A 22,400-nucleotide genomic window follows, 5' to 3' on the forward strand; every position below is an offset into this window, starting at 1 on the left:
CTATCCCTCCTCTGCAAATGTGAATAGTGTTACAGAGTTGAAAAGAGTGTCTGACAGGATCTGAAGTTTAAAGCGAGATTAAACTGGAAGGGAAGTGCAGTAGGTTAGGGTGATTAAGGATAGAGCTGGAAATGCACTAATGAGGGCATTTCAAATGCTCCTGAGAGGAGTACTTTTATTAGGTTCACCGGGAGGAGGCCTTGTCTGCTTAGGCTGCTGCCTCCGTGACCTGGCCCTGCATGAACAGAAGAAAATAAATGGATGGCTGGAAAATTAAAAAGAAAGGAGGACAGATGGCAGAGAGACAGTGCATGAGGAAGTGCAGGAGATTGGTAAGGGGTAGGTTACAGCAGCTATGAAGGATAATGAGTGGAAAAGCAGTTGGTCCAGATGACATATCTGTGGAGGTATGGAGGAGAGAGGGCAGTGGTAATTACTTTTTCACACAGGGGCAGGTAGGTTTGGATAGCTTTCTTCCTTAATAAATAAAATGGGCGTTTAAAATTGCATTTTGTATTTACTCGGATTATCTCGGTGGAGATGAGTGTTAGGGTGATTTGTGACAGAAGGATAGCTGCAAGAGTTGAAAGGGAAGGTTTAAAAGATGGAAGCGAGACCTGCTTTGATTTATGGTTTGGGAAATTTGACACTAACTAAAAGACAGAAGGTAAAACTGGAGAAAGCAGAGCAGAGGACGTTCACGGATGTGGTGAAGGACATGCAGTGGGTTGGTGAAACACAAGATGAATCAGATGTAAGCAGATGATCTGCTGTGAAAATCCCTAATGAAACAATACAGCAGATAATAGCTGTGTGTATTGTTTTTATGCCAGGAATTACTTTTGAGAAGCGAGAAGATGGTTTTAATGGTTTATTTTGTTTTGCAACAGATGTGCGAAGTTTGACAAAACAGTAAAATTCAGTAAAATTCCTCATTTCAGATGGAGGATGAACTGTGGGGCTGCGCCAAGGTGCAGTATTCAGTATATCAGGTTCGTTCCAACCGTGACTCATGCAAAGTTCCTGCAGTGTAACAAGTTTCCTGTAACCAAAATACCATTATAAAATTTGATCTAAGGTAAAAACACTTTTCCCATCTTGTTGAAAAAAATATTAAATCCACATTTGCACAAAAGGTTTGCTTCTAATCATTTCAGTTGGTTACTTCGATGCATCCCTCTCATTAGACTGCACATTAAACCAATAGAGTAAATATATTTCATATCAAGCAGGTCAAACCCTATGTTACTGAGTTCACATCAAATTCAATACAAATAATTGTTGACATGATCACCAAAATTGATAAAATTTTCATGCAGTTTGAACTGTGAATCTGCTGCTAAACAAGAACTATAACACAGACGAGGACATGTTTATTCAAATAGTACAAAAAAGAAAAAAAAATCTGCTTCTACATTTATATAAAAAATATCAGTAACCAAGAAAAATGTGTGAAATAAGGCAAAATTTATGTTTCCTTTATATCTTAGATATTACTACTCAGAAAAATATATAAGGATTACTTTTAAAACTTTACTTGAACTGCATAAAACTCATAACCGTTCAACACACACTGAAGGTTAATTTTCATTAATATGAATAGCTCGTCAAGTCCATAATGACGTATTTCTGTCCTATGTGTGGCACTTTCTTGCTAAACTCTGAACAACTGAATTAAAAGTTTTCTATAAAAAGCATGAAGTTCATCTATCCTTGATTTTCTATAAGAAAGGTATTTCTTAAAACACAACCTACATCTACAACTTATGTTTGTCATGTCTACAGCCTAAAACAAAACAACAACAAAAATAAATTCAGACAAATATAAAATCAGGGTTTCTGCTACATCAGGGGTGTCAAACTGCCCCACAAGATAATTATTGATTGATTATCTGAAAAACAGCAAGTGTAGTGGTACAGGACAGGTACACACTGCTGCCATTCATCATAAGAATAGGACAGCAAATTGAATACATGATCGGTACAGTTTGTTAATGTTATGGAAATAAAATGCATATGAGGTCATCTTTTTAAGTGAGTGGGACACTTAACTAGTGTGACTTTTCATGTGATTTTTCAGGTTTGAGGCATAACTGAATCTTTTGTCACAGATGCTACAAGAGTGTGGCCTTTCACCTGTATGCCTTCTCATATGATTTTTTAAGTGTATCATCTGAATAAAACTTTTCTCACACACACTACAGGAATATGGCTTTTCACCCGTGTGAAGTCTTGTGTGAGTTTTGAATCCTGTTAAGTCACTAAAAGTCTTCCCACAGGTGGTACAGGAATATGGTCTTTCACCTGTATGGATTCTCATATGTCTTTTCAACCCTGATAAGTCACCAAATCCTTTCCCACAGGTGCTACAAGAATATGGCTTCTCACCTGTGTGAGTTCTCATATGTCTTGTCAAGTGATTCACCTGAGTGAATCCTCTTCCACAGACACTACAGAAACGCAAGTTCTCTCCTGTGTGAACTTTGAGATGACTTTTGAATTTCAACTCATCACTGAAACTTTTTCCACAGGCACCACAAGTATGTGGTTTCTCACCTATGTGGACTCTCACATGTTTTCTGATTGCTGATGAATCACTGAAGTTTTTGCCACAAGTTCCACAAGTATGTGGCCTCTCACCCGTGTGAATTCTCAGGTGTGTTTCCAGTCCTGATCGCTGAGTGAATCTTTTGCCACAGGTGCTGCAAGAATATGGTTTTTCACCTGAGTGGATTCTCATATGATTTTTGAATCCTGAAAAGCTACTAAATCTTTTCCCACACTCACTACAAGAATACGGCTTCTCACCTGTATGTTTTCTCATGTGTGTTTTCAAGTTTACCCGCCGACTGAATACATTCCCACAGTAGGTACAGGGGAAAGGTTTCTCACCGGTGTGTGTTCTTAAATGGCCTTCCAATATAGATTTTTTTCTGAATCTTCTCCCACAGGTGCTACAGGAAAAAGGCTTCTCACCTGTGTGGATTGTCATGTGACTGTCCAATCCTGACTTCAGTGAGAATCTTTTCCCACAGGTGCTACATGGATACGCCTTCTCACCTGTGTGACTTTTCATGTGACTTTCCAGTCCCGCCTTTATAACAAATCTTTTTCCACAGATGCTACAAGGAAATGGCCTGTCACCTGCGTGATGTTTAACATGGATTTTGAAAGGTGACAAGAAAGTAAACTTTTTCCCACAGGTGTTACAAGTATATGGCTTCTCACCTGTATGTAGTCTCATGTGAATTTTCAAGTTTACCATCTGAGTGAACCTTTTTCCACAACTGCTACAAGTATAAGGTTTCTCACCCGTGTGAACTCGTGCATGTTTTGCTAAGTGGCAGTCAAACCGAAATGTTTTTCCACAAGTTTCACATTTTATAGGCTTTTTGTTTGTATCAATTTTACCCTGACTCTCTGATTCGAGACAGGTGTCTACTGTGTTACTCTGACTTCTATTTGTCTGTTGTGATGTGTTCTTCAGCTCAAAATGTATAATCAATCCTGAGAGCACATGCTTGCTTTCTTCCTGTTTTTGGCTCTCAGTTTCAGAAGACTTGCAAGAAAGGAGCAGGTCAGTGTTTGCTCCTGGAGTGACCTCCTGCTTCACTGCAAGCTGCTCTCCCTCCTGACTGATGCATAGCTCCTCCTTTTCATCTTTAATCTGTGGGGGCTCTGAGTCCTGGTCCAGACTGGAGCTCCTCTCCTGGTTACAGACCTGCTGGTCTATGAGTACTTCTTCCTCCTTACAGTCATGTTGTAGTGGGAGGTCTGCATAGACAAAAATGATAGAAAACACACACATATTTGAGTAAATATCATGTAATTTGCCATCGGAAGTTCAGTTATGAAGGTGGAAAAAGTTCTAAAGAGTAAAAACTATTTATTACATCCTCACAAAAGCCCTTAGCTGTAATTCTCCACTCTGCAGTAATATCGTTTTTTTAAAATCAGTATATACCTATGTATTTCTCTGACACATTTTAGATTTTTCTCTTCTACTTATTACTTTTTATATTTCTTAGGGGTGAATTTAATGCTTTAATTGCAATTAATTAATTTGAAAAAAAGAGAAATGCGTTAAAAAAATTAAAGCATTTAATCGCACTTTGCGTTCCAAGCAAATCGGAAGTTTTGTCCATGTCATGATTTCCTGGTATACGATTACACTGATGCAAACAGCTACAAAAATGGAAGACTCAGAAGAAAGCATGCTGCTAGGACTGATCGCAGGCAAACTTCCTTTCCAAAAGACTACTAAGTAAAGCCTTGATAAAAGTTTGGTTTTGTGCAAACTGTGCACAAAGGAGTTTGCATACCACCAAATCACTTCAAGCTTACAGTACCATCTAAATGCAAAACATGTTGCAGCGAGCACAGAAACTGTGGGAGCTGTTAGCGCTAGCAGTCTAAGTACCAACAAAAGGTGCCAGCAGCCCAAACTTGATGAAATGACTGGCTTCAGGACCGACATTAGTAAGTCAACATCGGACAACAGTTAGCATCAGTTGATCCAACTTTCCACCTGAAAGACTATTCAGGTAAATTCAACAGCTTTATGACACTGAAAAAGCAAGTGAAATTAGATGCATTACACACAGTCCTGCTAATACTAGAGGTGGGAATCACCATACATCCCACGATACGATATTATCACAATACTTAACGCACGATATGATATTGCAATTTTTAAAAATATTTTGCGATATTCAGATTCTGTACATAAAGGTAAACTTTATCAATATTCATTTTATCTAATATCAAAGTCTCACACTCAGTCTTTCTCTCATTTCAGTTTTATTGCTGACAAACTGAACGGTTTGTATTACAGTCTAGTCCAACTTAATTGAACGCAACCATCTGGTACAATTATAGCTATTCTGAACTATGCAGTTTATGAAAACTATGCAGCCCCTTCAGCAACTGAAGAATTTGAAAGTAAATTAAAACAAAATATAATTTTACATTAAATAAAAAAGTTTTAAACTTAATTAAAATAAAACATGTCTTAAATTAAAATAAGTAAACTGTCATGTTTATTGCTGCCAAAAAAAAGTTGAACACATTTGGACAGTGAAGGAATGTCAGGATGCTCAGAAAAAGGATCAACATGCTCTGAAGTCAGAGCATGTTCCAGTCCACAAAAACTGTTTTTGTAACAAAATATCGATTTCTGCTGTCCCTGTATCGATACATTATTAGCAAACAAAATATCACAATACTACACAGTATCGATTTTTTCCCCCACCCCTAGCTAATACGATGGAACTACACCACGAGCAAACACGACTGGGGCAACAAAAAGAGCCACTCACACAGGATGTTTCCACACAGTGGAATTCAAAGCTGGATATGGTTTCTTGTCTACTAAAGAATCAAGAGGCTGTTTTTGCTGCTTTAGACAAACAATCGAATCAGACAAACTCCATCTGAGCCAGTAAAACTCCAAAAGCTGACTGTCTTCAAGTCATGCAAGTAAATAAAACTATTTTCAATTTATTGTTGCTGTTTCTTCAAAAAGTTCTATAGTTGACAATTACTGTGTGGATTAATATTCACTTTCTTGAACTGTCTACTACAGGTTTGTGACTGAACTTCTTAGAGGTGAGACATGTCTCATGTCCAGTGGTTTTACCTGCTTTCTGCCATCTGCCTCACACCATGGAGGTCTCCGATGATGAATCAAACTACATGGTGAAATTTAGGATCCTTCACAAAGGACATATCCCAATGTGTAGCAACACTCAACCATCAGTGCCTCAAGATAGCTACTGTGCTTGACCCACCCTTTAAAGATTTATAGTGTCTTAAAGTGTAAAGATGCCACTACAAAGGAGCCAGCAAAGACAAAGAGCCTCCTCCTCTCTTCATTGTCTTTGGACTCTGACTCAGATGAGGAAGCCCTGAGTACCAGGGCCATGAGTTTGTACAGAGCAGAATACACCATCAGTGAAAAAGACTGACCGCTGCACTGGTGGTCGAGTCGAGCAGGGACCCACCCACAGCTGTATGTCCTTGCCACGTGAGAGTCCCATGTGAGAGTGTTCCCCACTTGCAGGTCACATAGTAACAAAAAAAGAGAGCTGACTTGAGCTCTGAAAATGTGAACAGGGTAGTTTGTCTAAGTAACTGGCTGAAAGAGACAGACAGCAACTAAGCATAGAGGTATTGTGACTCAAATAGGTTTGTTGATTTTTGCACTAAAATGTTCAATGATCACACTGTTTTAGCCTAATGTACAAAATAATTTTGGCTACGGTTACTCAGAGTCTAAAGGTGAAGCTGGTTAAATAACCTTTAATGTTTCTGCCTTATTTTTTTATTAAGAAGAAAAACTGCACTTTATGTTGAAGTTTGTATTACTATTTAAAGACAATACGATTTTGAAAATGTATTTAAGTACTTAAAATAATGCTTTATTTTTAAGTCTGTTTAAGTTCTTGTTTCTCTGTTTTGAACTGAAATTCAGTTTAAATACTTTTTTCTCTCAGAAATTAAAAGAGTTTGAGTTTACAGCATTCATCTCCATGTCCATAATTTGATTCTGTTACCCGCTAAAACCCTTTTAAATAAAAAAAAACAAAAAAACAACAACATTTGAGCTTAGGGTAAACTTTTCTTGTGCGAGCAAATGTGATTAATTGAGATTTTCATTGCAAAGCCTCTAATTAACTAGATTAATCTTTTTAATCGAGTCCCACCCCTAATATTTATTCATTTATTTAGAATAAATTGTACAAAGTTCCTATACATTTTAATGCATCAGAATAAATTGTACAAAGTTGCTATACATTTTAATGCATCAAGCAGGAGTAGCACTTCTTTTTTGATATTTTTCCACAGTACAATGTGGAAATTTTTACAGCCTTTTTTCAAAAAAAAAAATTAATGTTTGGGCAATAATAAGTCCCAATTTTTAATTTTTAAAGAATGGAAACAACATAAACTAATTATTTGAACTCCACTTTCTGCTTTTATTTGGATAGAAACCTCAACTTTTCCAGGGGACCACTGTTAGCGTTCCTAAGCAACAGTGTCCTGGGTCTACCCCGGGGACTCCTCCCAAGTAGGATATGTCCAAAACTCACTGCCTAGAAGGTGTCGTGGAGGCATCCTTTAAACCGTATAATGTTAAACAGGCTGCCAGAATTAATTTGTTGTTTTAGCTGTGGAAGTGTCATAAAATCTGCTGTGAGTATGTGGTTTGTCCCTTTTTTAGGACTACTATTTCCTTCAACATCTGGTAGTTGTTTTGCTTTACTGTATGCTATAACTGTGTAATAACAGAGAATAATAACAGGAAACCACAAAACAGGAACATGAAATTTTACAGATTTTTACTGAATAAGGTACTCAGAATGTACATGAAAAAAAGATTTGCAATTTGCAATTTGAACTATAAAACAGACAACAACAAATATGTAAACTTTTGTTTGTTTGTTTCTGGGGGGCCTCTAATTTTTTTTCTAAGCAAGTCCAGACATTTTTGGCCTCTGGTGTAACTCCAAAAAGCAGTTCCTTTCAAGCTGCAGGCAAAGGCCTACATTGCACTGCTGGCATTTCCAAGGAGTGCTCCTCTTACAGACAGTGCACTGCTTCCTTCCCAAGGTTGCCCTGTGCCTCTTTCCCATATCTCTAGTGCTCGTAGGGACAGGAAAGTGTCCTTGACTTGGGAACTCAGGCTTGCCATCCAAGCAAACACCTAGGAGGTGTGCAGCGAGCTCCTCCTGGAAGGCCTGCCGTGTCTTGTGCTTCTGTTGCTTGCTGATGCACAACTCTTTGTGAAGAATGAAACTGTTGGTAACTGCAATGTCCAGTAGATGCTGGAAAACTGTCATGTTTGATCTTTTGGTTTTGCAAAGGACTGAATTTGTTCCTAGCATCTGGTCTGATGTGTCCACTCCTCCCATGTATTTATTGTATTCGGTCACAGCTGTCGGTCTGGGGACAGAAACACTCTCAAAATGTCCATCTTCATTTTTCTGCCAGCGTAACACTGTGTCCCCACTGTACACAGGGTGGACGGTGGTACAGATGGCGACTTCTCGACTGTCCAACCATTTTACAAATAAAAGGTCACCATCCCTGATCCACCGAATGGAGCCTCTTGGTGATCTTTTATGGAGAGCATTTTCCTGAGAGGATGGAATACCCAGTCTGCCCTCCCTGTATGTACCACAAGCCCCAAATCCCTGCTTTTTCAAGTGTTGGAAGAGGCCTGGGCTGGTGTAGAAGTTATCACAGTAGACAATATAACCGGATCCCAGAGAGTCTTTGTCCACTAGTGATGTAACCACATCAAAAGAGAGTCCTTTCTCTGATGACAACTTTGATTTCGCTGTGTATGGCTTGAAGTCTATGATGTAGCCATTTACATCAGCAAGAACAAAAAATTTTACCCCCCACTTGGTGGGCTTGGCAACCATCCTCTCTTTAACTGAAATGTGCTGCTTTGGGTGGTAGTTACTCATGCAACGACTTCTCATCATCTCAAGGAGAGGTCTGACCTGGTGAAATGTGTCATAGTCCTCGGTGCCCTTTTTCTTGCCATAGGCAACATCTTCTTCTGGATCACTGATATGAAGGTTAGAATTGATGGCCATAAATCGGTCTTTGGACATAACAGTGGCAGGAAAAGGAACATGAAAAATTGTGTTACTCCTCCAAATGTCTACCATTTTTGGAAAATTGCAGACTGCCATGTAAAGTAACAAGCCCAGGTACTTTTGGAGTTCTTCTGGTGTAATTTCCTTCCATGCAAACGTTTTGCCCTTTTCCTTTTTTTTTTGCCGCATTCTTGTTTGTGTTTTCACACAAGCATTTTAGTACTTCGTCATCAAAAAATTTGGATAAGATATCACCTGGGGATTGTGCAGCATTGAGAGGAGGTTGAATACCAGGGGTTCTCTTTGGTCTGAACCTTGGTGGTTGAGGGACAGCATCATCTGGGTCTGCCTCTGTTCTCCAAGCCACTGGACGATGTGGCGACCGGCTGCGAGAGGCATCACCACCAACTCCACGGCCTTTCCGATGTACATGGCACCGGCCTCGACTTTGGCCACAAATGGCACGGATCCCTGCTGTAGTCCTCAACATGAATGAATGAAATCCACCCCACCCCAGCAAAAAAAAAAAGGAAAGAAAAAAATTTCTGTTATACTTGCTGACTCTGTTTTCTGTCAACCAACCTTCGTTTTCACAGGGTTGCGTTCACCCTGTGCCTGGGATAATGAACCTAATTTCAATAGAAAGTGCAGAACCTCTGCTTTCAGAAACTGTTGCCATTTTTTTCAATTGTGTGAACTGTTCAAAAGTTACGGTAGGTTGAAAAAACCTGTCACCAGCGACGGGTTAGGGCTTAAAGGGTTTTAAAAGCCTGAGGACTTTAAAGTTGCTCCTTTCAATACAGAGGTGGAGAGGCACTTCTGACCAAACTCCTAATTTCTCTATCATAGAGCCCATATACCCTTCAGAAGATGCTCATTTTCATTTCCCATCACCTCCACACAACAGATATAGCATGCACAGCAAAAGCAGTACGGATTCCCCTTCAAGTCTCCCGCTCCACTCTGCCTCACTTCCTGAACATTTGAGATATCTAACTTCTTCCACTTGCAGGAGCAACTCATCCCTGACGCAAAATGGACATTCACCCCTTTCTGGCTGAGAACCATGACCTCATTTTGAAGGTGCTAGTTATCTTTCCAAACACTTCACACTTGGCTACAAATGCAAGTTGGATGATAAAACCCAAAAATAGTCACATCAACTGGTCAGAGAATTGGTGACAAAGGGAAGCCCTGTCAGTTCAACTCCCACCAGGAGTAAACATGAAACCAAGCTGTCACCACAGTTGCACCGAGTCCAACTCCTCTCAGTTCCCAAGATGGTTTTAAAAGGACTAGCAACATCACCTCATCTTAGATGGTTTTCAGATTTTCTGAGAAAAATGCCCAGACATCAGATCGATAAAAATAAGTCATTTAAATCAGCGGTCCCCAATCCCCGGGCCTCGGACCGGTACCGGTCCGTGAGTCGTTTGGTACCGGGCCGCGAGAGTTGAGGCTCAGGTGTGAAATGTATAGTTTTCAGGGTTTTTATCGGTTTTCAGCGTTATTTTGTTATCGTTTTTATCGTTTACTCGGTTTTCCTGGGTCTTTTCACGTGTTATGAATAAATTTTCTTTTTTTTTCGGTACCGGTACTAGTTTTATTTTGTTGTATTTATCTGCGACACCTTAAAGGCCGGTCCGTGAAAATATTGTCGGGCATAAACCGATCCGTGGCGCAAAAAAGGTTGGAGACCGCTGATTTAAATGATTCAAATTAAATAACCAAAGTACTGTACTCAGACTGAATAAAATGCTGTAGTAAAATCTAAACTTTACTCCAGGGGTGGGGGAACTCAAGGGCCGGTGTCCTGCAGGTTTTAGATGTGTCCTTGATCCAACACAGCTGATTTAAACGGCTAAATTACCTCCTCAACATGTCTTGAGGTTTTCCAGGGGCCTGTTAATGCACTAATTATTTGATTCAGGTATGTTGACCCAGATTGATATCTAAAACCTGCAGGATACTGGTGTTCTGACAAACCATCCTACTTTGGCAAAACGTCCTACCGTAAGTAGTTTATGCACATTTCTGCTGTCACACAGTAATTCCAGCACAAATTTAAGTATGTATGACTGTTTGCCACTTAACTTTGCCCATCAGAGTATACTTGTAGGTAACATTCAGAAAGGTAGCATGGTTTGTCACGTCATTTTACCAGTCAAAGTATGTTTCTAGCTCAGATTAACAAAGGTAGGACGATTTGCCACTTAATTTTGTGTTGTGCGCATGTGCAGAAACAACGGGTAGGATGGTTTGTCAGGTACAGAACACTGGCCCTTGAGGCCTGGAGTTCCCCCACTCCTGCTCCTGCTCTACTCATTGCAGTTTTCCCTTAAAAATTTCCTGTGCCTGTAAACAAATAAGAAACTTTGAGCTCTGATTAAGGTCAAAGTTATTAAGAAACATATTCCTGTGTCATCTCATTAAGAACTTTTTAGTTGTACATACCCAAGTTTTCTTTTGGTTTCCAGATTTTATCCAGAAGACTAAGCCGTTCTTTACCAGTCCAAACGATGATACCATCAACCTCCTCCTTCACTACAAGCTGCTCTCCCTCCTCACTGATGCAGAGTTCCTCCTGTTCATCTTTAATCTGTGTCGGCTCTGGGTTCTCCTTCTCCAGACTGGAGTTCCTCTCCTGGTTACAAACTTGCAGGTCTGGGTCCTCCTTAAACATCTTGTTGTTATCAGAGGTCTCCTGCTGATCTGGGTCCTCCTTAATGATCACGTTCTTGGAGGTCTTTTGTTGATCTGAGTCCTCCTTAATCCTCACGTTGTTGGAGGTCTTCTGTTGATCTGAGTTCTCCTTGCTGGTCATGTTGTTGTGGGAGGTCTTTGGGAACAAATGTACACAAGAAAAAGGTTAGTAATGTGATGACATAGTACAATGCAGTAAAACCATTGGATTACCTCTAACAGAATTAGATTTTAAATGTGGGAATACTACACATATGTAATTAGAGTCAATTTTGCATCAAATGTTCTCTGCAGTTTTATAAGAGACCGTTTTTTAAAGATAGCGATGAGGTCATAGCTGTAGTGATTTACTGAAACATGGAAAAATACAGAAATAGTGTATACATGGAAAAAAAGAGCCTGTCTTACTCTAATAGCTTAACAATCAATATTTGTGATAAACACCTTTATTCTGAACTCAGTCAAGCGTTTGCATCATTTCGTCTTTAGGAATAGTTCTTCTTGAAGGACACTTCAAGCTTTTCTTTGGATGTTGTCTGTCTTTTTGTGTTGTTCATTGTCAAGAAGTTCCTACACTGCTTCACTAATGCTGAAAAATAAAGCTCTGCTAAGACACTTCTTAGATGTTCTTTTTGTTTTCCTGATCTACTCGGTACACACTGATAAGAACTTGAACCAAACTTTTTTTTTTCACATTTGGATTCATTACTCGCTTGATGACTCCCTCACTAACAAGTCTCATCATAGGCGATGCTTGCAGATGACAAGAAAGCTCGGCTCACCATTCCCACTACCAGTGTTACTAAAACAAATGAGCTCATATATGCCACTGCCACAGAAATAATAGAAACACTTGGGTATGAGATCAAGAACGCATGCAGAGAAAGTCTCCTGTGGAGAAGAAGGTTGGAAGCCAAAAATCAGGGAAGCCCAGAGGGGTTAGTCAGCTAACAGAAGTACTGAACGACAGGTCCTGGATGAATAAGATATACAACAAGGTGCAAATAACTAAGGCTCTAGAAACTGCAGAACAAAAGCTCACACCTCTCGCCACTAGGCTGAAGAGACAAGCAAAGGGAGAGTAAATGGCCTCTTCTCCAAAGATCAGTCAGGTGTACTCTCAGCTACAAGGGAACAATAATAAGAGGGCACCCAGAGCTAAAACTGAGCAATACTGGAAGAACATCTGGGAGAAAGAGATGTTGTATACCACGAGCGTTAAGTGACTTGTGGACCTGAGAGCAGACCACGGCAACCTCCCAGAAAAAGAGGCAGTCAACATTATGGACCTGAGGTGATCCACACCTACCATCTGAAGACGCTAACAGCACAAATAAATGTGGTCATAACAGCAGGTACTCACCCAGACTGACTAACACAGGGCAGAGAACGCCGCCATTGAGCTACCAGCTGATTACCTGCGTCTACACAACATGGAAGCTCGTCCCACCAACCTAGCTAAATAGGTACATGAGTCAACACATAAGTGCATCTCTAAAAGGAGTAAGGCAATACTTTATCGATGCAGGGACACTAAATATTGATACGTTATTATTATATAAATAATCTTATATATTATCATTATTATTTTTGCAAATACAAAGTGAACCTTTTAATGCTGGGATAATAAAATCAGTTGCTTTTCAGTCTGTTGTTGCTGTTCTAGTGAGTACAGCAGCTCAGGAAGTTGGCAAAACAAAGATGAAAGCATCAGAAACAAATCACAAAAGTGCCATCTGTGTTTTAAACAAATACATGGGCTTATTATGGATGTTTTTAACAAATAGGAAAGACACAAATTCTCTCAGAATACTATAAACATAACGGCTCATCCCATGCAACACAACAGGATGAGTATACTGCCCTGACTGTGGATATGAGCAGGGTTGTCAACAACACAACAACACTGTGGTAGCGTAACTGAAGAGGGGGATTGGAGTTTATAGCACAAGCTGTGTCCGTTCCCCATTTTCTGACTGTTGCTGCTGTCCATAAAGCTAATCAAAAGCTGAAATGACGCTATTGATAATACTGATTTTTGTGGCACATTACTGTTGCATTTACTGTGTGTGTGTGTGTGTGTGTGTGTGAGAGAGAGAGAGAGAGAGAGACTGTGACAGGCAGACAGATTTGAGACACTGTGGTTTTTGCTGCATGTTTAAGACACTGGAGCTCAGGCATAAGTCACTGCCGTGTGTTTTCGTGGATAAAGCCAAATTCAGGTTCTAAAATGAAATAGAAATAAATGAAGTGTAAAGTTGAGGATAGTAGAAAGATTAGCATTATCTTGCAATGCGTGGACATTGCAGATTCATATGCAACTATGGCGACTCATTATATCACAGGGAACTGGCGACTGCTGTCTCACAACTGAACTAAATCTGCAGTTCGAAAAAAGTAATATATCACAGTTTATCTTATTAGAATACTCAGCATGTCACAAAATGTTACAAATTGTCTTAAACATTGTATATACTTGTATGTTTGTACATGTTTCAGTTCATCACTGCAGCTATGGCCCCAACTATCATACATAACATCATTATATATGATATCTCATAACCTATGTATTATATCCCTATATTTAAATTAAAATTACATGAATTCTGCTCAAGGTTACAGTTTTACTATATTCCTTTTCAGGTTAACTGTATGGTTTTAGAAAAAAATAAAAGCAAGGTCCACTCAAATCACATAATGTGTGAATATTACCATGTCTGAACTGCAGTTACATTAGTTTTCACAATAACAAACACAACACAACTGCAGCGAGTATCGAGTCAGGTTGACCCAGACTCCGTTCATGGTTATCATCTCCCCATATTACAGTACACTTTTCTGTTGTCACTTTATTATACAAAACAATACACCAAACAAAGTCTTCTCAAATAAAGTCATTTCAATTCAACTTATATAGGAATTTAAATGGTAAAAATAGCCGCCTCACAGTGCTTTATATTGTGAGGTAAAGACCCTACAACAGGGGTCTCAAACTCCAGCCCTCAGGGACCGGGGTCCTGAAACTTTTCCATTTGTCCCTATTGCAACTTACCTGAATGCAATTAGTAGGTCATTCGTAAGACTATAGAACTTGACTGTATGCTGATGTGGCAATTCAGCCATTTGATTTGTGTTACAGGAGCTCATGAGTGAATAAACATGGTGCAATAAAAATACTTTTAGTACATTTTTCCAAACACTTATATTTACTTAAGAGGTTAGGGGTTGCTGCTTCAGCATGCAGTGACGTTCTATACTCTTGCTAATGGCCTTATAATTTTATTCAGGTCTGCTGCAACAGGCAGGGACACATGGCAAAGTTTTAGGACACCGGCACCTCAAGGACTGGAGTTTGAGACCCCTGCCTTACAATAATACCGAGAAAAACCCCAAAAATCAGATGAAAAAAGTAATGTGGAAATTACTTCTCCATATTCACAATGCTTTTAATTTTAACTGCGAACAGAAAGAGCTGGATGAACATTTTACAACTAATAAGGTTCTTAAGGATTTCATGTATTTTCAACCTGAAAAGGAATCCAGTGAAACTGTTGCATCAATTCAAACATGATTACTGCAACTACAGTTCATAGATGGTAACATTATAAACAAGGCAACACATTTGAGTAGATTTTGCCTCATTTTTTTCTTAAATAATACAGTTACGAGATACACTACTACAAGCCTTAAATAGTTTAATAATGTATTATGAATGTATTATAACGTATAATGTATAAAAACCTATACGGGACAGCGGAGTAAAACGATAGTTCTGCAAATAAAGTAAAATAAAAACAGTTTCAAAGTTGCAGAATGGACGCGTGTTCCTTTGTGCTAGTCACTCGGCACCCGTACCACAATGTCGGGAATAGAGGAGCAGCACAACTGAAGGTGCGGCTTGCTTGACCGCGACTTCTCGAATAAAGGTTCCGGGCAAAATTACCGCTTTAAAAAAAGAGAAGCGCTTGTTTTACTTCTATAAAAACGATTCGATGCTGCTCCTTGATTTTAGTCTGTTAGCCTAAAACAACAAATCTGACTAGGATCCTGCATGAGTCGGATTCTTGTGTTAGTTCATTGAGACCGCTACACTTTCACGTACCTATTATTTGTAACTTTATCTCGAGTTTCCGGTTAGTCTCTACCAGTCTGTGCTCACGGTTGACGTCGTCCTCATACTGGGAGATCGTTTCTGAAGATCTGAGAAGATTTCGTCTTCAGCAGCAGCTAATCTCTCCTCGACAAACTCTTACCGATGCCGAAGACTGAATTGTTGAGCAGTAAAGAGGCAAGTCATTTCCGTTCTCCTTCTTTTTCTTCTTCTATTGTACTTCCGGTAGAATACACGCATCAACGTCGCATTGCTGCTCTCTTCAGGTCAGTTTGAAGCTAGTCCTAAACGAAATTAAATAGCTGACTAACTAATGGTATGTCCATACATTTTAAAAAAGAAATGTCAATATCTGTAATATCACGCTGTCAGATTGTTCATAGGAGTCATGACGTGTAACGATGGTGTTGCATTCAGGGACCGTGGGAGAGAAGAGATTATCAAATATCCTAAAACAGTTCAGTGCTACAATCCATTTCAGCCCCCATAAACAGACAACAACTAGAAGATGTCGCGGTATCACCCATGATGTTTGATTAACATCTGACCGCTGTGCTGTGCAGAGATGCCAGAACAATGATGGAAGAAAAATAAAATAAAAGTAAAACACAGATTTAAATTGATGAAAACAGGAAAGACCTCAGTCTATTTCAGTTTAACAAACTCAGCAAAGACATCAAAATTGATTGAGTTATCATAATATAGACTAATCCAGCATAGAGCGGCTGAGTGAATGTGGTCTGGACTCTGTGGAGGAGAGTCATGGTTTCAGAGACGCTGTAGAAGGATAAAATACCTGCTCTGTGATCCAGGTACACTCCTACTCTGGAGGAACGAGGACCTGAGACAGGAGTTTGGATGTTGTTGTACCAAAACTGGCCCGGTGGCGCCAGTGTCCGGCAGCCTTGCTTTTGTCAGTGCGCCCCAGGGCAGCTGTGGCTACAATGTAGCTTCCCATCACCTGTGTGTGAATGACTGAATGACTGAATGTAGTGTAAAGCGCTTTGGGGTCCTTAGGGACTAAGTAAAGCGCTATACAAATACAGGCCATTTACCATTTAATGACTTAGCGCCCAAGATTTGTCATTGTGTCCAAACCAGCATTCATTCCCTGTTCTGCTGATATTCTTGTATTCAGCTACTACATAAACTCCTATGCCTCTCCTTTCCACCTCCCAGTAACAACATCCAGTCAAATTTTCTCCACTCAGGATCTGCCAGTGTTCAGTGAATCTGTCTGGATAAGGCTTATTCATTACTATTGCTTTTCTGTGCCCCTCTGATAATAACAGCTGTTTGTGTGCTGTGTTTGGATCCAGTGTGATTTCACATAAATATTTTAAGAATTCAGCTCTGGTCTTTGCTTCTGGTGGATCTGACAGTAAAACATCCACTTCAGTGACTGTCAGTAAGACGCAGTGTTGGGGAGTAATGGAATACCACATCATAATGAGGCTGAAGGTGTTTCTCACAGTAAGATGCCAAAGATACTAAAGAGGATTTCATTTTTCTCCCAGTGCAGATATCACAGGCCACATCTTCAGGTCCAGCATAGCAGTGATCAGCAGGAGCAGCTTGGAGTCCAGTCTTCTTCAGCTCCTCCACTAAAACTGCTAACATGGTGTTTTTCACCAGGACAGGCCTCGCTGTGAAAGTCTGTCTGCACTGAGGGCAGCTGTAGATTTTCTTCTCCTCCTCTCCATCCCAGAATCTTTTAGTTCAGTTCATGCAGTAGCTGTGTCCACAGGGAATAGTAACCGGATCCTTCAGTAGATCCAAACAGATCTTGGTCCAGCTGAACTCCTTTCTGTGCCATTTCTCCTCTCAGTGTCAGTGACTGTGTGAGTTTGTTTTCCTTATAACTGAAACTAATCTGAGCTCTGATTGAAACAACATGTGAATGGGGCCTGTCAGCCCTTACACGTCACCACATTTTGGTTGCACCTATCTTCAAACTGGAGAGTTAAAAGGGAGAAAACGAAGAAATGTGTAAACAGAGGAGGTGCTGATTTAGACAGCAGGAAGAAGAGGGAGGGTTATCAGGCTCTGCTTCACTGTAAGAAGTAAAGCAGTATGAGAGAGAGTGGCCATGTTGAACCATTTCTAGGACCTTTTTAAATGTTTTTTAAACCTTTTATAAAAGTTTTGTGCTACATTTATAAACTTGAAATGCCTTCGACCCCTGTTTCTAATTGTTAAAGGTGACTATTAAAGCTGAAATTGAACAGAAATGATATGAAATGAAATCTGAGGATTTTTTGAATAAAAATAGCATATTTAGAATGTAACTTCAAGTAAAAAGTGTATTTAAATCTTTGTCCGTGTAAGTTGAAACACATAAAATCCCAGATCATTTGGCTGCTTTGATTGGAACAGATCATGTTTCAGATTTTTACTGACAAGTCAAATCACTTTTTTTCATGTAGACTGAGGACCCCAGATGTAGAGTCTGGGATTACATGAAAATCTTTTTATTGAAAGTGACCCAAATCCATGAGCAAACAGAGAAATGCGAGGGAAACATTGGAATTAGGGAAACTGCAGGAAACATAATGGCCACGACGCACAGGAAACAGTCTGAGGGGAACAGGATGGTGTGACAAAGGGCTAGGGGAAGACAATCTGTTTATCTCCTAGCCTCTTTTCCTTGACCTCCATATTGTTTAAATGGAGACAAAGGTACGAAGGAGAATTGATAACAAGTTAGGAAAAGAGAAGAGTGGTGCTGAAGTCGAACGCCCTTACGTGATGCGTTGCGCCATGTTAAAACTACAAGAAGACAGACTACATAATGTGCACCACATGTTCAAACCCTGTTAGTTTATGTAAGTCATATAAGTGAGAACAACATGTGAAAAATATCACATCATTAAAAAGATTGAGATTTTAAAGAAGGTGCATTGAAGGCCTGATTTGCTAACATCTGTAGCAGTGCAAAGTCTTCTTTTGATACTATAAAGCTGCTGGATTCATTAAAGAGGTTCTGTTTCAGTGACAACGTTTTAAACAAGAGTGTTTTTGCAGTTACCCTGATGACATGTGTATTTGCAGGTGTTTTACTTTCAGGACAAATATATTTAAGTGAGTCATACAATTGGGAAATACAAAATCTATGCCATACAACTTACAACAAATTTAAAAAAACAGCACTAAAAAAGTCATGTCATATGTCTGTTCTGGCTGCGATAGTTGCTACTAAGAGTGTTTGTTTTATAACACATGTATATCTGTTTTAGTCTAAGTGCCTTTTGTTTAGATGAACTGCTGGACTTCCAGACCAGCAGGTTTAGGAAAGTCACACACACACACACACACACTTACACAACGGGCAGGCAAGGTACTCTTTGTGTGTATGTAGACGTCATATGTTAATGAACCTATGTATATTCACGTAACCTAAATAAAAGAGCAGTGTTACGGGGAAACGAACGAGAGCAACTGGGGTCAAGCGTTCGTCCAGTTCTCTCCCGTGCACGAGAAACATAAAGAACTTTGCCTACTCGTGTCTTGCTTTGTCTTGAACGTTCCAGCGAATAGGTTTAAGCTACAAACCTATCAATAACACATATAATAACACAATAATTTAACTTGTTTTGTAAATCTGTCCCATAGCCTAATAAATTAAACATGGAACAGTGGAACTTCTTTCCTTCTTTCCTCCTCCAGCCATGGTCTGTGTTAGTGCCAGTGTTTTTCCACAGAGCCGACAGGTCCACCTCTGGGAGGAGCCACCGTGTTCCTGCTCTCACCTGTGGGTAATTAAGCTGTCGACTTATAAGGGCAGCGCTCTCAGATTCTCAGCTAACCACAGTTAGTGCAGGCCATCAGTGCGTTTTGTAAATATCATAGTAAATTACCTTGAACCTCTCATTCATAGCTACTCACCAGATTACCAGATACAAATCCTCTCCATAGAAGCTGCATTCGGACGCTGGACCTCTTGACAGTCTTCATAGTCATGGTTTTTGCTCACTACACACCTGCCTGCCTCAGCGTCAGGAGTCTTGGATTCCTTATCACTCACCCAGACCACTCTCCCCTCCATGCTACTGATCCACTTGCGGCAATTAAGCAGCTAAAAGGAACATTCAGAACCAATAACTGCCAGCATTGTCCTGGAACCATTTACTCTTATTTCAGTGACTCCGCCCCCCCTGGACCCTGCCATCCAGTCTGACTCTCCCTTTGGCCCCAAAATCAAAGAACTGCAGTTTCCACAGTTGAAGTCTCTCTTGTTGTTTGCATAGCTCAGGTTGCATAAGTGCTCCATAGTTTTGGCACAAGTTTATACTCACTGCCCACAGTTCACAGTTGAATAGCCTCGTTGTATAAACACTTGTTTTGTAAATTAACTGTCACTTAAATGTTGCCAGTGCTCCGTCTGCATCCTGCATTTGAGCCCTTTTCTCTCAAGTTGGCTACGGCTGACGCACTCCTCCAAGTTTAGGATTTCTGTGACTGCAGTAGATTTCCCTCCGTCCATCGCTTATCCCACAATGTGAGAGGATTCTCTTCAACCATGAAATTGATGTGGAGGAGTGGCGACATGCTTTAACACGTAACACTTTAACAATGACTGACTAAACAAAACTCTCCTTGAAGAGGTCACTAAGGTGGTATCAGATCTTAAAACATTGTATTGCTGATTGTTTTCTCGTGGGTGGTGATTGGAACAAATGAGTGATGGATAGATGTCCCCCAAAATTAGGGAAAAGCGACACAATGACATGATTAATTTATTAATGGATAATAATTTAATAGATGCATGGAAAACATTAAATCCAGTGCTTAAGAGGCGACACAGAGCTCACACACAGCACAGGGAGTGGTACAACACAACAAAGGACAAAGGAAAGCACGGCTTAAATACACAAGGGAGTGACGAGGGAATGGAAAACAGGAGGGACACACAGCTGGGACTAATTAGACATGATCAGACATGGGGACGCAAAACTAGATACACTGACATAGGACATGAGACCGTCAAAATAAAACAGGAAACATGAGACAATCACAAAGACGCAGACTAGAAGTTGAGACATAGTGACTCGACGAGGAATACGGGAAAGACAAAGTAACAGAAACCTAAATCCTAGGACGAAGAATATAACAAAAGCGGAAAACAACAAAGAGAACCAAAACCCATGAGTAAAAATAATCAAAAAATATAAATTAACCACAAACACTGAGTCAGAAGACTTAGGACCATCACATGACATGTGCCAGGGGCGATTTTAGCCCAGTTTTGGAGGTGCTTCAGCACCCCCAAAATGAATCAAAGCACCCCCAAAGATGTCTTACTATTTTTGAAAATATTTGCTGTTTGTGGGACACACTACTAAAAGTATAAAAAGCATACAGTACTTAATTGAGATGGAACATTTTAACAACAAAAGTGTAAATAACCCCTCCCCCCTCCCAAAATGGTTTGTTCCAGCTCGGCTCTCTCCTACTCGCTCTAGCGCCGTTGCTGCCAGAGCATGGTGGCTGAAACGCAGCGGAGCAGAGGTGGAAGTGCCTGGCTTAAAACAGGACATATTAGCTGCATTTAACTTTCAGTTACTCTTTATATAGTTAGGTAGGAGTCAGACCATGTTTCTTTTTAACTGAAAAACATTACACCAGGTAACCTGCTGTGTTGAAAATAGGGCTGCCACGATTAGTCGACTAGTCACGATTATGTCGACTATCAAAATCATCGACGACTGATTTAATAGTCGACGCGTCGTTTGAAGCTTTGTAAGATCATAAAAGACGCAGGAACAAGTAGAAGAATTTAAGAGTGTAATAACGGACTGAAACAGAAGATGGCAGCACTGCATGTACAAGGATGCCAGCTGCCGTTAAACCCCGAAGAAGAAGAAGAAGCTGTGTCCCAGAATTCATAGCACAGCCCAGCTCAGTCTCCAACAATGGCGGCAGCTAGTTAGTTTTAATGTTACTCTTATTATTCTTTCTGGGTCACAAAATAAACGTTTAGCATATTTTCAGGCGAGAATGTAGCTGTGTAAACCTCAAATATCTGCTCAGTTTATCAAGACACCACATATTTTCAAAAGCGCTCCGACGTTTTCAGAGACGTCTGTTACCCACTAGCTCGATAGCTAGCCGGGGGCTAGGCTAACTAGAGCCCGTGAGACTCCTGGCAAATCGTTTTCAAACCCACTGCGGTCTTTCGCTACTCAGGTTAAACATATATAAGTCACTTAGATAACTTAAAAATGTTATTGTTTGGCTTTTTTTTTAGTATTTTATTTGTTCCTGAGTAAATCGGTTAGGCTGAGATTAAAGTTATAGTTTTTACACAGCTGAATAAACGTCAAGCAGACAGCTGATTATCAGAAGTGTGAGATGCTCGAGAATATACTCCGGTGTCCTGTTATATTTTAGATAGCAAGGAGTTTATTAAACTTCACCAAAACAATCTGCAAATTTCATTAAAATTTAATAAACTATCATCTTGTCTTTATTTTTAGTTAGCACATACCTTAAACACTTAAAGCTGTAAGCTAATGATAGTTATATGAGAGCAGATGCTGCTGGTGCAATAAGCTGTACGCTGTACATCCAATGGATGATGATCTGATTAGTCGACTAATTGCAAAAATAATCAGTGACTAGTCGACTATCAAAATAATCGTTTGTGGCAGCCCTAGTTGAAAACGTGTTTTCCGACGAAGTTTGCTCTGTAGTAAAATTAGCGATATTTGACTGCCCTGTTGATCTCATTGAAATGTATACAGCCTATTTAAAATCTAAAACTTAACATTGTCCATTGCCTGCCACTGTCCTGTTTGAAATGTAATGAAAGAAACTGGTTATTTTGCCATATGTGCATGTGCTGATATTGAACCCAAGGTACTAACTAACTAACTGACTGGATGCCCATTAACCTTATAACTCCTGTTGTATGTGTGTGTGTGTGTGTGTGTGTGTGTGTGCGTGTGCGTGTGTGTGTGTACAGATTGTCAGTCCAA

The 22,400-nt window shown here is 39.9% G+C and overlaps 1 protein-coding gene across 7 annotated transcripts; it reads right to left on the reverse strand.

Annotated features, from left to right (window-relative positions):
* Window positions 1-857: 857 nt before the first annotated feature.
* LOC146497035 (uncharacterized) lies at window positions 858-22,198 on the reverse strand. Of its 7 annotated transcripts, XM_085140676.1 has the most exons (5): window positions 19,309-19,864; window positions 11,399-11,448; window positions 11,321-11,353; window positions 11,064-11,272; window positions 858-3,774 (listed from the first exon to the last, which is right to left on the reverse strand). In XM_085140676.1, exons 1-5 carry the CDS (start codon window positions 19,381-19,383, stop codon window positions 2,048-2,050), a joined length of 2,094 nt encoding a protein of 697 aa, XP_084996802.1. In that variant the 5' UTR covers window positions 19,384-19,864; the 3' UTR covers window positions 858-2,047. The 7 variants fall into 7 exon arrangements, with proteins under 7 accessions (XP_084996802.1, XP_084996800.1, XP_084996798.1 ...); XM_085140674.1 differs by having other exon boundaries at window positions 11,321-11,448; window positions 19,309-19,866; XM_085140672.1 differs by having other exon boundaries at window positions 11,064-11,353; window positions 19,309-19,607.
* Window positions 22,199-22,400: the final 202 nt, after the last annotated feature.

The sequence above is a fragment of the Neolamprologus multifasciatus genome, chromosome 18, assembly GCF_963576455.1.
Source record: "Neolamprologus multifasciatus chromosome 18, fNeoMul1.2, whole genome shotgun sequence".
Taxonomy (NCBI): domain Eukaryota; kingdom Metazoa; phylum Chordata; class Actinopteri; order Cichliformes; family Cichlidae; genus Neolamprologus; species Neolamprologus multifasciatus.